We start from the raw sequence: 11,015 nt of genomic DNA, 5'->3' as shown, positions 1-11,015 counted from the left end.
GGTAGATGAGGCTGTTATCAGATACTGAATTGAGCTTAAGAAATAAAAATTAACTAAGAGAAAGAAAAAATTATCTTCCTTTATAATTATGAATATGTCCAATTCCAATTCAAAGTTCTAAGGATGTAAACCAGGTATGAGACATCATGGGCTGATTTCTGCATTTGAAGAAAAACACAGCAGTTGATGAAAAGATCCACAGAAAAGATCTAACAGCATAGCAAGCCATAAAACAGCTGTTCCTGTGAAGAAGCCTGTGAAGAAGACAGCAACTGTGCATTTGATATTTCCATGTTGGCTCATTCTCAATTGTCCAGAATTTGGATTCCTGAAGGCCTACTCAGCATTTAACTAATTCTTTGTTGGCTGAAGGGGCTGGGACTGTTTCTCCACACATAAATTGATCCTAAGACAGAATGAGAAATGACATTAACCACTAAGTTTCAGTGTCACAAATTTGTATACATTACCTTCATTTTGTTACACAGTCAATCTAGCTGTTAATATTTCCAATGATATATCACTTCATTCTTGTTCAAAGAGCCAATGTCAACACTAGAATCAGAATATCAAAAATTGCCCCATCTTATAAATATGCCCATCATCAAGACACAGAAACCACTTTTAAGAAATAACAAGCTGGGTGTGGTGGCGCATGCTTGTAATCCCAGCATTCGGGAGGCTGAGACCGTAGGATTCGTGGACAGCCTCAGCTACTTAGTGAGGCCCTCTGCAAATTAGTGAGACCTTGTTTCAAAATAGAGAATTTATATATATATATATATATATATATATATATATATATATATATATATATATATATCAGAGGAGGGTGTAGCTTGGAGGTCGAATGTCCTGGGTTCCATCCCCAGACCCGAAAAAAAAAAAAAAGAACAAAGCCTTGCCACATCTTCTAAGTTTCTGTACTAATCATTTCAATGAAATTACTTCTTCCAACTAGAAAGGATAGGTCTTTATGTGTTTCTTTATGTAATATTAACTACTCTATAAAGGTTCAGTCTCTGATCATTTATCCTGATTTATGTCAGTTATCCCAAGAACTCCCTTGCTTCCCAGGTTACCTTCATCTCCTGCAATATGAGCCCCTAATCTGTTCCTATTACTCTATCCTGCTCACCATCTGGAATCGGTCCAATGTGCTCTTTGGAATTCATGGCCCATCTTCACAACAGTCCCTATTCTCATCCTCTTCTTCAACAGTGATGAGGTTGAGATATTGCGATAATGCCATACCCTAAGGTAGGTTTCCTCTAGGTCTCCCTCTAGTGCTGTGGTTCCACGTTCTCAGAGTCCTAGCGCTGCAGTGATGGTTGCTCCTTTTGGCTCCCATTCTCTTTCTCTCTCTAAAATCCACCAACTTTAGAGCTTTCTCATTCAAAGTTGAATAAAAGCACATTATTACTCCTCTGTGTTGCTGTCATCTACGCACACTGGACCCCAAATTCCAAATCCTTCTGAGCCTCCACTAAAATGAGTTACATTAATTTGAACTGGAAGTTTTGATTTATGATACAGTAGTTCATCAATAATTTTTAAAAAGCTGGGCGTGTGGTGGCGCACGCTTGTAATCCCTGCGCTTGGGAAGCAAGACAGGAGGATCACGCAGGTTCCGCGCTGGCTTAAGAGACCCTGTTTCCAAATAAAAATATAAAAATGGTGTCTGGGAGTGTAGCCTGGAGGAAAAGGGTTTCCAGGTACCCCAGAACTACCAAAATAATAATAATAAAAATAATAATAATAATAATCAGTTAAGAACAGTATTTCACCTACCACATACTGTTAAATATTTTTCTGCTCTTACATATTTTTATATATTACAGCCAGGCCACTTTAGGGCCTTGCGAACAACATACAGTGCCCTCCGCCCTCTTAAATGTATTCCTTACTTTGTCATAAATCACTTTTATAATGAGAGAGCAGCTAGGACACGTTGCCACGTCTTCTCCATTCTCCAAATCCTCCTATAACAAAATCAAACAACGTGTGGTCAGCATAGCCTTCTCTTCGCCATCTCAAGTCTCTCGGTGGCTTGCCTGCCCCCGGTGGGTGAGCCCCAAAGGGTCTGCCCAGCAAGCGTCACTGAGAGGCAATACTCAGGAACGTTAGGAAGTTCGATCGCCTCAAAACCCTGGGAAACCAAAGCGTGTCCCCTCCTCCAAAGAAGTATTCCAAGAAAGGGCGCTAAGAGGGGTCCCGGGGGCAGAGGGATCGGTCTCCTGGCCATCCGCTTCCCGGACAGACTAAAGTCCAGAAAGATGCCCACTGGGAGCTCAGGGAATTCAGACGCAGGGAAAAGGGGTCGTGGGTGACTGGAGCCTCAGGGATCACAGAACCGCGCAAGGAACTCCGCCAAAACGCGCCTGCTCCGGCGACCGGGCGGAGCCTGAGGTTACCTTGGTGATGGCGAAGTTATCCCCGCACGGGCATGGGTAGAAATAAGTCTCCGAATCCTCGTCATATTGGAAGTCCTCGATCTCCACTTCGTCGTGAAACACTGCCATGGTCCCGCGGGCGGACCAAGAGCTGGAGCCCTCGCCGCCCCACAACGCGGCGTTCGGTGGGTCTAACTTTACCGGCGCCGGCCGGGACCGGCGCGGCCACCACGCACCGAAGCACAAACTATCACTTCCGGTGCGTCAACTGGAACTTCCGGCGCACAGACAATGACGCAAATTTAGTCCCGGCGGCCAAATGGGTGACCGGGTCGCGGTCACTATGGAGATGGTGCAGCTAGGGCGGAGAGCCTGGAAAGATGGCGCTTCCTGCGCAGCAGTGTCGCGCACCGCTCCTCTCATTGGACTGAAGTGACCAATAGCACGAGAGCTCGCTTTGGCTCAGCCTTATGACGTCAGGCTGGGGATTTACACCCCCCCCCAAGGTTCCCAGGCGCAGACGCGGAAGTTAGACGGGGTCTGTAAAGCAGGTTCCCGCTGAGGCTCGTCCTGGGTTCAGGTCGCTGGCCTTTGGGCGCCTCGTGCATTGGTCTCAGGCCGCGGCGGGGGCGGCTCAGCGTCCTCTGCGTTCCTTCCCGGTGACCGACGAACAGTTCTTGTGGGGTTTTCGCTTCACCAAGTGACCTTGAGCCCAGGCGATGCCCAACTTGTAGTTCCTGACTTCAGGTACACCCCGTCTCTTCTTCACACCCTGACGTCTTTTTTTTTTTTTTTTTTTTTTCCGGTACTGGGGATGGAACCCAGGGGCATTCTACCCCCAAGCTACACCCCGAGCCCTATTTTTTATTCTTTATTTTGAAACAGTCTCACTGAGTTGTAAAGGGCTCACTAAATAGCTGAGGATTCAACCTTGTGTCGCCGAGAGGACCAAGACCTGAAAGGCAGGGACTGAGTTCTAGTCCTCTTGCCAGGCATATAACATTGTTAACTACAGTGAGACTCAGCAGCAGTAATAACACCACTTTTTTTATTGGGAATTTCTTAGGGCCAGGTCAGTTTTAAAAAATAAACTCTAAAAATGGGCTAGGGCTGTAACTCACAGATGGAATGTCCCTGGATTCAATCACCAGTACCACACATACAACAAAAAACAACCAACCAAGATCTTGGCTCACATCTCAGCTTGGTTGCAAATTCGTTCTGAGGTTTGGAGACTTTGGTCCTTATTTCCTCTGCTAAGAAAAGATTAGGCTAGAGGTGATCACAAGATCCTTTTCAAATCTAACATTCTCATTTAGCATGGAAATTAGGATTTTCACTCCTAGGCTTATGGACACACAAATATTTTGATGAAATTACCATTTGTGCACACTGAGTTGAATATCCACCTCGTCTTAGTCCTTTTATTTACTTTGTGGGTGTGTACAGGAGTGGGGAGAGTGCTCGGTTCAATCCCACATGCTGTGCAATTTCTCTACAACAGGGCTACATCCCCAGTCCTTTGTAGTTTATTTTGAGACAGGGTCTTTTGAATTTGCCCAGACTGGTCTCAAACTTGTGATTCTCTCGCCTCAGTCTCAATAGAAACTGGCCTTACAGGCATGTGCCATCATGCCTGGCTGGCCCTTTTAAAGTTTGAAAACCGAAAGGCAAAGAAGTCTTTGGGAGAATAATCTCCAGAAGTACATTAAATAAGTTTATAGAAGGTTGTTTCAGAGGTTTCACAAACAGTTTTGTTTTTATACCTAGACATCAACCTAGCGATTGAGAAATAGTTGAAACTCGTTGAGGGTTAACTATGGTGATTCAGGTCTGTTTGGGCAAAGGAGAAATCCTTTCAAAGCCCACAGAGCTCACTGGTTGCTCCCTGTATCTCTGCAAATGTAGTCTCTTCCTGGTAGTCTCTTGAAGAGAGGAAGAAAAAGTGTCTCCAGTGTCTGTTTTTAGTCCCAGTAATCACAGTTGAGAATTGTCTTTAGTTTGCTTGCTTGCTTGCTTTCATTTTTCTTTTTCTTTCTCTCTCTCTCTCTCTCTCTCTCTCTCTTTCTTTCTTTTTTTGGTGCTGAGGATTGAACACAGGGGCATTCTACCTCTGAGCTACACCCCTAGCCTGATTTTTTTATTCTTTATTTTGAAACAGGTTCTCACTGAGTTGCGGAGGGCTTCACTAAATTGCTGAGGCTGGCTGTGAACCCTGATTCTCCTGTCTCAGCCTCCAAGTACTGGGATTACAAGTGTGTGCCATATAAAACCCGGCTCTCTTTACTTCTTTCATATGACCCATTTTTGAATATACACAAATGGGCACAGTCACATTTATTTCACAGGAGGTATAAAATGGTAGGTTTTTGTTTTTCAATTGGAGTTAGAAATTGAACTTGGGGTACATGCATGCTAGGCTAACACTCTACCACTCAGCTTCCTCTGCTCCCCTCCCTTCTCGGTAGGCTTTTAGAAAGCAGTTTGAGTCCATCAAAAACAGTGCTGCAGCATCTTAAAATCTGAGGTTAGCAGTCCTTAAAGTTACAGGGGGTTTCAGGGAGTTTTTCTTTGTAATTTTCAACTTTTCTTTTAGTATATATTAGGGAGAAACAAAAATTAAAAAACTACTTATTACCAATTGCTATGGAGTCATTTGAGATCACAAGTGTATTTATGTATTTTGTGGTACTGGGAATTGAACCCTGGGAAATTCTCCATAGCCTCATTTTATTTTTTATTTTGAAACGGTTTCTGTAAGTTGCTAAGTCTGGCCTTCAACTTGCAATCTTCCTGTCTCAGTCTCCCAAGTACAAGGATTACTGGCGTGGGCCGCCATGCCTAGCTAAGTTTATTTTATTCTTCATAAATTTTAACACTTTTTCTATGGAAAGTAGCCATTACCAGAATTCTTAGCACAATTAGATTTAAAATTAGATTATAATTGTGTGAAAGAAGGCGGGCGTGGTGTCGCATGCTTGTAATCCCCGCACTTGGGAGGCAGAGACAGGAGAATCGTGCAGGTTTGAAGCCAGCTGTGCTGGCTTAAGAGACCCTGTTTCCAAGTAAAAAGTATAAAATAGGTCTGGAGTGTAGCCTGGAGGTAGAAGGGCTTCCAGGAACCCCAATACCACCAAAAATAAAAATAAAAAAATTGTGTGATAGAAACTATATTTGATGAATGCTCTTGTTTATCAGGCCAGGAGGAGTTGTTTGTTGGCACTATCAGATCCTTCCTCTGTTGTCTGGCAAGGAGGAGAGGGTTAATGTACTAGGGTTGTTTTTTAGGAACAGTCTGGCTTGCCAGGTACTTCCGTAGACATTATTTTACTCATTCCTTTCAGCACACCAGTGAAGCAGTGTGGGTATTGTTAAATTGAAAAAGCTGATTTGCCAAGATCAAAAAAAAAAGGCAAGGAGGAATCACAGCTGAGGCCAGTATTGCCAGTGCCAAGTTAGGCACTGTGTACCACTTAAACCACGTGGCTCCCTTACCAAGTGCTGGGAGTGCCTTTGTTCCTCAGTGCAGCTGGGATTCTGAATTGACATTTGCCATGTTCTGCAGATTTACTTTATTTCAGGGCAGTTGTGCTCTTTGAGGCACTCTTGGTTCTCTCATGCCCTATCCAGTCCCTTAGCAAGCTGTAAGGCTCTCATTCCAAAATACATTTCACTGAGGTCTACTTCTGCCATCTCTGTAGGGCTGTCCTACTGTAATCTTGGGCTGGAGCCTCCTACCCCCTCTTCCTGCTTTTGCCCTTGCATGGTCCATTCCTCAGCAGCCCGAGCGATCATTTAAAACTATCAACTAGATCCTGTCCCCCTGATTTAGTCAAACCCCTTGCTTGCTTCCCAGTACCCTTCAGGTAAAGTCCATAATTTGGTCATAGGCTGCAGTCACTCGGCACAAATGCTTGTTCAGCATCGCTTCTTGTCACTCTCGGCTGTGTTATGTTTAGCCTAAGACACGAAACTACTGCTGTCCAGGACACCAGCGGCGTTGGTTTTTCTAACATGCCAGGCTCCTTGCTCGTTTCTTGCTAAGTTTGGACCTTTGTTCTTGCAAATCCTTCTGCCAGAATGTTCTTTGCTTAATGTCTGCTTGGCTGCCTCTTGCCATTTTGCCTCAGTGCAGGAATCTTCACTTTGGACAGGCCTTTCCCGATAACTTCCCCACCTACTTTATTTCTCTTCTTTATCATACTCCTCATCAGATGCAAACAATCCCCTTACTCTTCTGTCTACTAATAACTGTGTTACTATAATAAAGGCTTCATGATGGCAAAGGCATTGCATTAGGTTCTTTCTTTTGGGGGAGATACTGGAGATTGAACCAAGGGTTTTCTGTCCTTGGTTCAATTGTATTCTTTATTTTGAAACAGGGTCTCACTGAGCTGTTGAGGGCCTTGCTAAACTGCAGAGGCTGCCCTTGGATCTGTGATCCTCCCATCTCACCCTCCCAAATATTAGATTACAAATGTGCACCGCTATCTGTATTGTATGTTCAAGGCTTAAAGTAGACTTGGTAATCCTGGAATTTCTGAATGAACTGAGTATACTAGTTGAACTGAACTCAGGATAATTGATCTTAAATCTTAAATTTTATCTGTTGCTTAGAGTAGTTTGCTTTACTACTTATTTAATGGATATGTTTTATTTAGCATTTATGATGTTTTTTGTACTTGAGAAATAGAATTAAGATTTTGGTATCGTAGAGGTTGTGAGGATACAACCATTTATGGTATATTTTTATATAGTTCTAGAAATTACTTCATATACGCTGATGTTATTAATTAAATACACTGAATATATGAAACCATTGGACATATGATTACCTTTTATATTATCTTATTTATTTTTTTGTGGTTCTGGGGATTGAGCCCAGGGGCATTCTCCCCTGAGCTACACCTCAAACCCTGTTTTATTTTTATTTTGAAATAAGGTCTTGCTATGTTGCTGAGGCTGGCCTCAAACCAGTGATCTTTTAGTCTCAATCTCTCAGAAACTGGGATTATAGGTGTGTGCCATTGTGGATACGTTTTAATACCTTATTCCAAGGACTGACATAAAGCTTTGGAAGACACTTTGAACTCAGTTTTATAAAAATGCTCTTTATTTGCCAGTAGGTGGCATTCTTGGTTATGATTACTATTACAAACAAGATTTTAGAATTTTTAAGAGAACAGCTTTTAAGAATTAATATTTCTTGCCAGGCGTGGTGGCGCACGCTTGTAATCCCCGCGCTTGGGAGGCAGAGACAGGAGGATCGCGCAGGTTCAAAGCTAGCCGCACGCGCTGGCTTAGGAGACCCTGTTTCCAAATAAAAATGTAAAAATAGGTCTGGGAGTGTAGCCCGGAGATAGAAGGGCTTCCAGGAACCCCAGTACCACCAAAAAAAAAAAAAAAAAAAAAAGAATATTTCTTTGTTTTCCAGTTGAGTGGAGAAGTGTTATCAGAGAACTCGGCCTTAGGTGACATGTAACTGTATCTTTTAGCCTCTGACTGTGGTTTGACTTTCTACTTTCAGCACAGTGGAATTTCAAACTGGGCAGAGCCTTAAGAGGAGCCCCTGTAGCCCGACAACGGGGCTGGCCTGCAGATGGCAGAGGAAAGAGCACAGAAAGCTGGCAGAAGTCAACACAGGCCAAGGGCGGTGAAGAGGAGAGTCAGAGAGACAGGAGGAGGGTGGAGAGCTCGGCAGGTGGCGCACTCCTGGAATCCCGTGGTCTGGGGGCTGAAGAAGGGGGATTGAACTTCAAGGCCAGCCTGGGCAGCTTAGACCCTGTCTCAAGATAAGAAATAAACGGGCTGGGGGTGTAGTCCCTAATATTGAAAAAAATGAATAGAAATGGAACCATGAAGCCAGGTGCGGAGATTTATGCTTGTAATCTCAGTCCTGGGGAAGTCAAGATAGGAGGATTACAGGTTCCTGGCAAGCCTCAGCCACTTAGGGAGGCCCTCTGCAATTTAGTGAGACCTTGTTTCAAAAGAGAAGAATTAAAAAATAGGGTTGGGGGTGTAGATTGGAGGTAGAATGCTGCTGAGTTCAGTCCCCAGTAACACACACACACACACACACACACACACACACACACACACGAGCTTGCCAGGAAATGATTCTCGCTGGTTATAACTATCCCTTTCTTTTGCAGCTAAGACTTCGTTGGGCTTTTCCTCAGTTCTCCTCTGTTCTTACATGCTGTTTCCGCCATTGCAGGAACTTTGTGAGAATGTCATTATATGGAAAAACTGTCCATTTTTCAACTGGTGTATGTCCAAGGCTATCAGTTTAATACCAGGACCAAAATATTCTGTCAGTCAATTAACCAAACATTTGATGACTTCTAAAATCTCATGGACTTCTAAAGTAAGTTTTACCTTCCTTCTTTCAGTGATTAACACATCATTTTTGGCTTAGCACATTTAAAGGAGAGAAACTACATTTAGTAGTCCTGCATGAGGTGAGAGACCTTAAACTTTTTTCATTTACTAGAGAGGAAAATAACCAGTAGCGTATTTGTTAAAAATGAACAAGTACCACATCACATTTTGGTAAGAAGAAATAGAGTTTTTATCGAAAGACCAGTTATGAAAGAGTAGTTTTTTTAATATGTTTTGGTTATAGCTGGATAAATTACATTTGACTTTTACTACCATTTGGTCTATTTTTTTACTTATTTTCCATCTTTTTTTTTTTTTTTTGAACCTAGGGGCATTCTACCTCTGAGCTATATCCCTAGCCCTTTTTAGTTTTTACTTTGAAACAGGGTCTTGCTAAGTTGCTGAGGCTGGCCTGAACCTGTGATCTCCTCTCCGTCTCGCAGGTGCTGGGATGACGTGCGTGTGCGCCACCAAGCCCAGCTCACTTTCTCCCTCTGCCTGCTAGAATGGAAGCTCTTTGAGAGAGTCTTTGTTTTCTTCATGCGTGTGTCACCATTCGTGCCTGCCTCATACTCTTAATAACTATTGTTGAATGAAAGGCTAAATGGAGAACTATAAAGCTTCAATAATTAGCTTGAATATTTTCCTAACACTAAATTTATTACGATTAGTTTACATAGTGCCTTCCAAAGAACTCAGGAAAAAAAACGTGTTTGCATACATACTCATTTTCAAGGTAATTAAGATGGGAAAGGATGGATATAGCATTATACCATGTTAAATGTGGCTGTTTAGGCAAAGAAATATTTAAAAATTGGCATAATGAAATATGGGATAAAACAAAAAACATTTGTCTCCTAATCATCGCTTTTTCTGATAGTGTAGTAGTTTAAAAAATTAAAATGCTAGGGAATTTTTCTGTATGTTTTTGTTGTTTTTCTTTTTAACTTTTTGTTAAAGTATATAAACAAAAATTACAGTTTTTGAGAGGACAGCTTGATGAATTTTTATAAAGTGAAAATACCTAGGCGATCAGTACCCAGATAAGCAGTACTGTCACAGCCACCTCCCGAGGGTAGCTAACTTGGTTTCTTACAGCACAGATGAATTTTGTCTGGTTTTGCAGTTTACATGGTTGGAGTCAATACGTGCTTGTTGAGTCTTCTTCCATTCAGTATGATAGTTGTGATGACCATCGTCCTACTGCATGTAGTTGTAGCTTCTCCATTTCAGTGCTGTGAACTGTACATTATGATGTGATGGATCAGAACTTGTTTACTCTTGTTAGTGACCTTTTGGATAGTTTCTAGTTGGGGCTGTTACAAATAGTATTATGGTCTATGTTGGCTTTTTTATACCTTTATTGGTGCATTGTATTCTTACCTGTGTTGATTTTTAATATCTGGAAATCTGAAGCTTTTTATGTTTTGGAACCTGAGTAAATTTGTCCTTTGATCACACTGTCTAGGTTTGTGTAAATGCTCACTATGGTGTTTGCACAAAGAATGACTTAGGTTGTTTTTTTCAGGAAGGATACAATTATCAGGTAGTTGTAAAATCTTCTATAATAATTGTATTAGTCGTGTAAACTTGGTCAGAGATTTTGGAAACCAATAGAGAACATAAATAGTCAGGTGTTACAACAAAATAAGGTTTCAGCTTCAAAAAGACCATACATACATACCATAAAATTTTTTTTTTCTGTACTAGGGATTGAAGTCAGGGGCATTTTACCTCTGAGCTACACCCCCAGTTCTATTTTTTATTCTTTATTATTCTTTATTTTGAAGCAGGGTCTCACTAAGTTGTGGAGGGCCTCACTGAGTAGCTGAGGCTGCCCAAGAACCTGACATCCTCTTGATTCAGCCTCCCAAATGCTGGGATTACAAGCGTGTACCACCATGCCTGCTTACATACCATAAGATTATAATTGAACTGAAAATTTCTTATTGCTAGTGACATTGTAGCCCTAATATCATGGCACAGCTCATTGCCCATGTTTGTGGTGATACTAGTGTCAAAAACCTACTGTGGTGCCAGTCATAAAACATGGCACGTACAGTTGTGTACAGCATGTGATAATAAGTGGCCATGTTGCCGGTTTACATATTACTCTGTGTACTTTTATTGTTTGTTTGCTTGTTTGTTTGTTTGTTTATTTTGCAGGTCTAGAGATGAAACCCAGGGGCATTTGACCTCCAAGCTACACTCCCTGCCCTATTTTTTATTCTTTATTTTGAA

At 42.1% G+C, this 11,015-nt stretch overlaps 1 protein-coding gene across 2 annotated transcripts; it reads right to left on the bottom strand.

Annotated features, from left to right (window-relative positions):
* Positions 1-340: 340 nt before the first annotated feature.
* DPH3 (diphthamide biosynthesis 3) lies at positions 341-2,522 on the bottom strand (the record flags this gene model as incomplete). 2 transcript variants are annotated; one of them, XM_080715808.1, is made up of 3 exons in its annotated part: positions 341-406; positions 1,908-1,982; positions 2,415-2,522. In XM_080715808.1, 3 exons carry the CDS (start codon positions 2,520-2,522, stop codon positions 341-343), a joined length of 249 nt encoding a protein of 82 aa, XP_080571934.1. The 2 variants fall into 2 exon arrangements, with proteins under 2 accessions (XP_080571934.1, XP_080571935.1); XM_080715809.1 differs by lacking the exon at positions 1,908-1,982.
* Positions 2,523-11,015: the final 8,493 nt, after the last annotated feature.

This window comes from Muscardinus avellanarius (genome assembly GCF_963383645.1).
Source record: "Muscardinus avellanarius genome assembly, chromosome: 18".
Classification (NCBI taxonomy): Eukaryota; Metazoa; Chordata; class Mammalia; order Rodentia; family Gliridae; genus Muscardinus; species Muscardinus avellanarius.
Note: the sequence above shows the minus strand (reverse complement) of the source record. Positions and strands in the feature narration are given on the sequence as shown.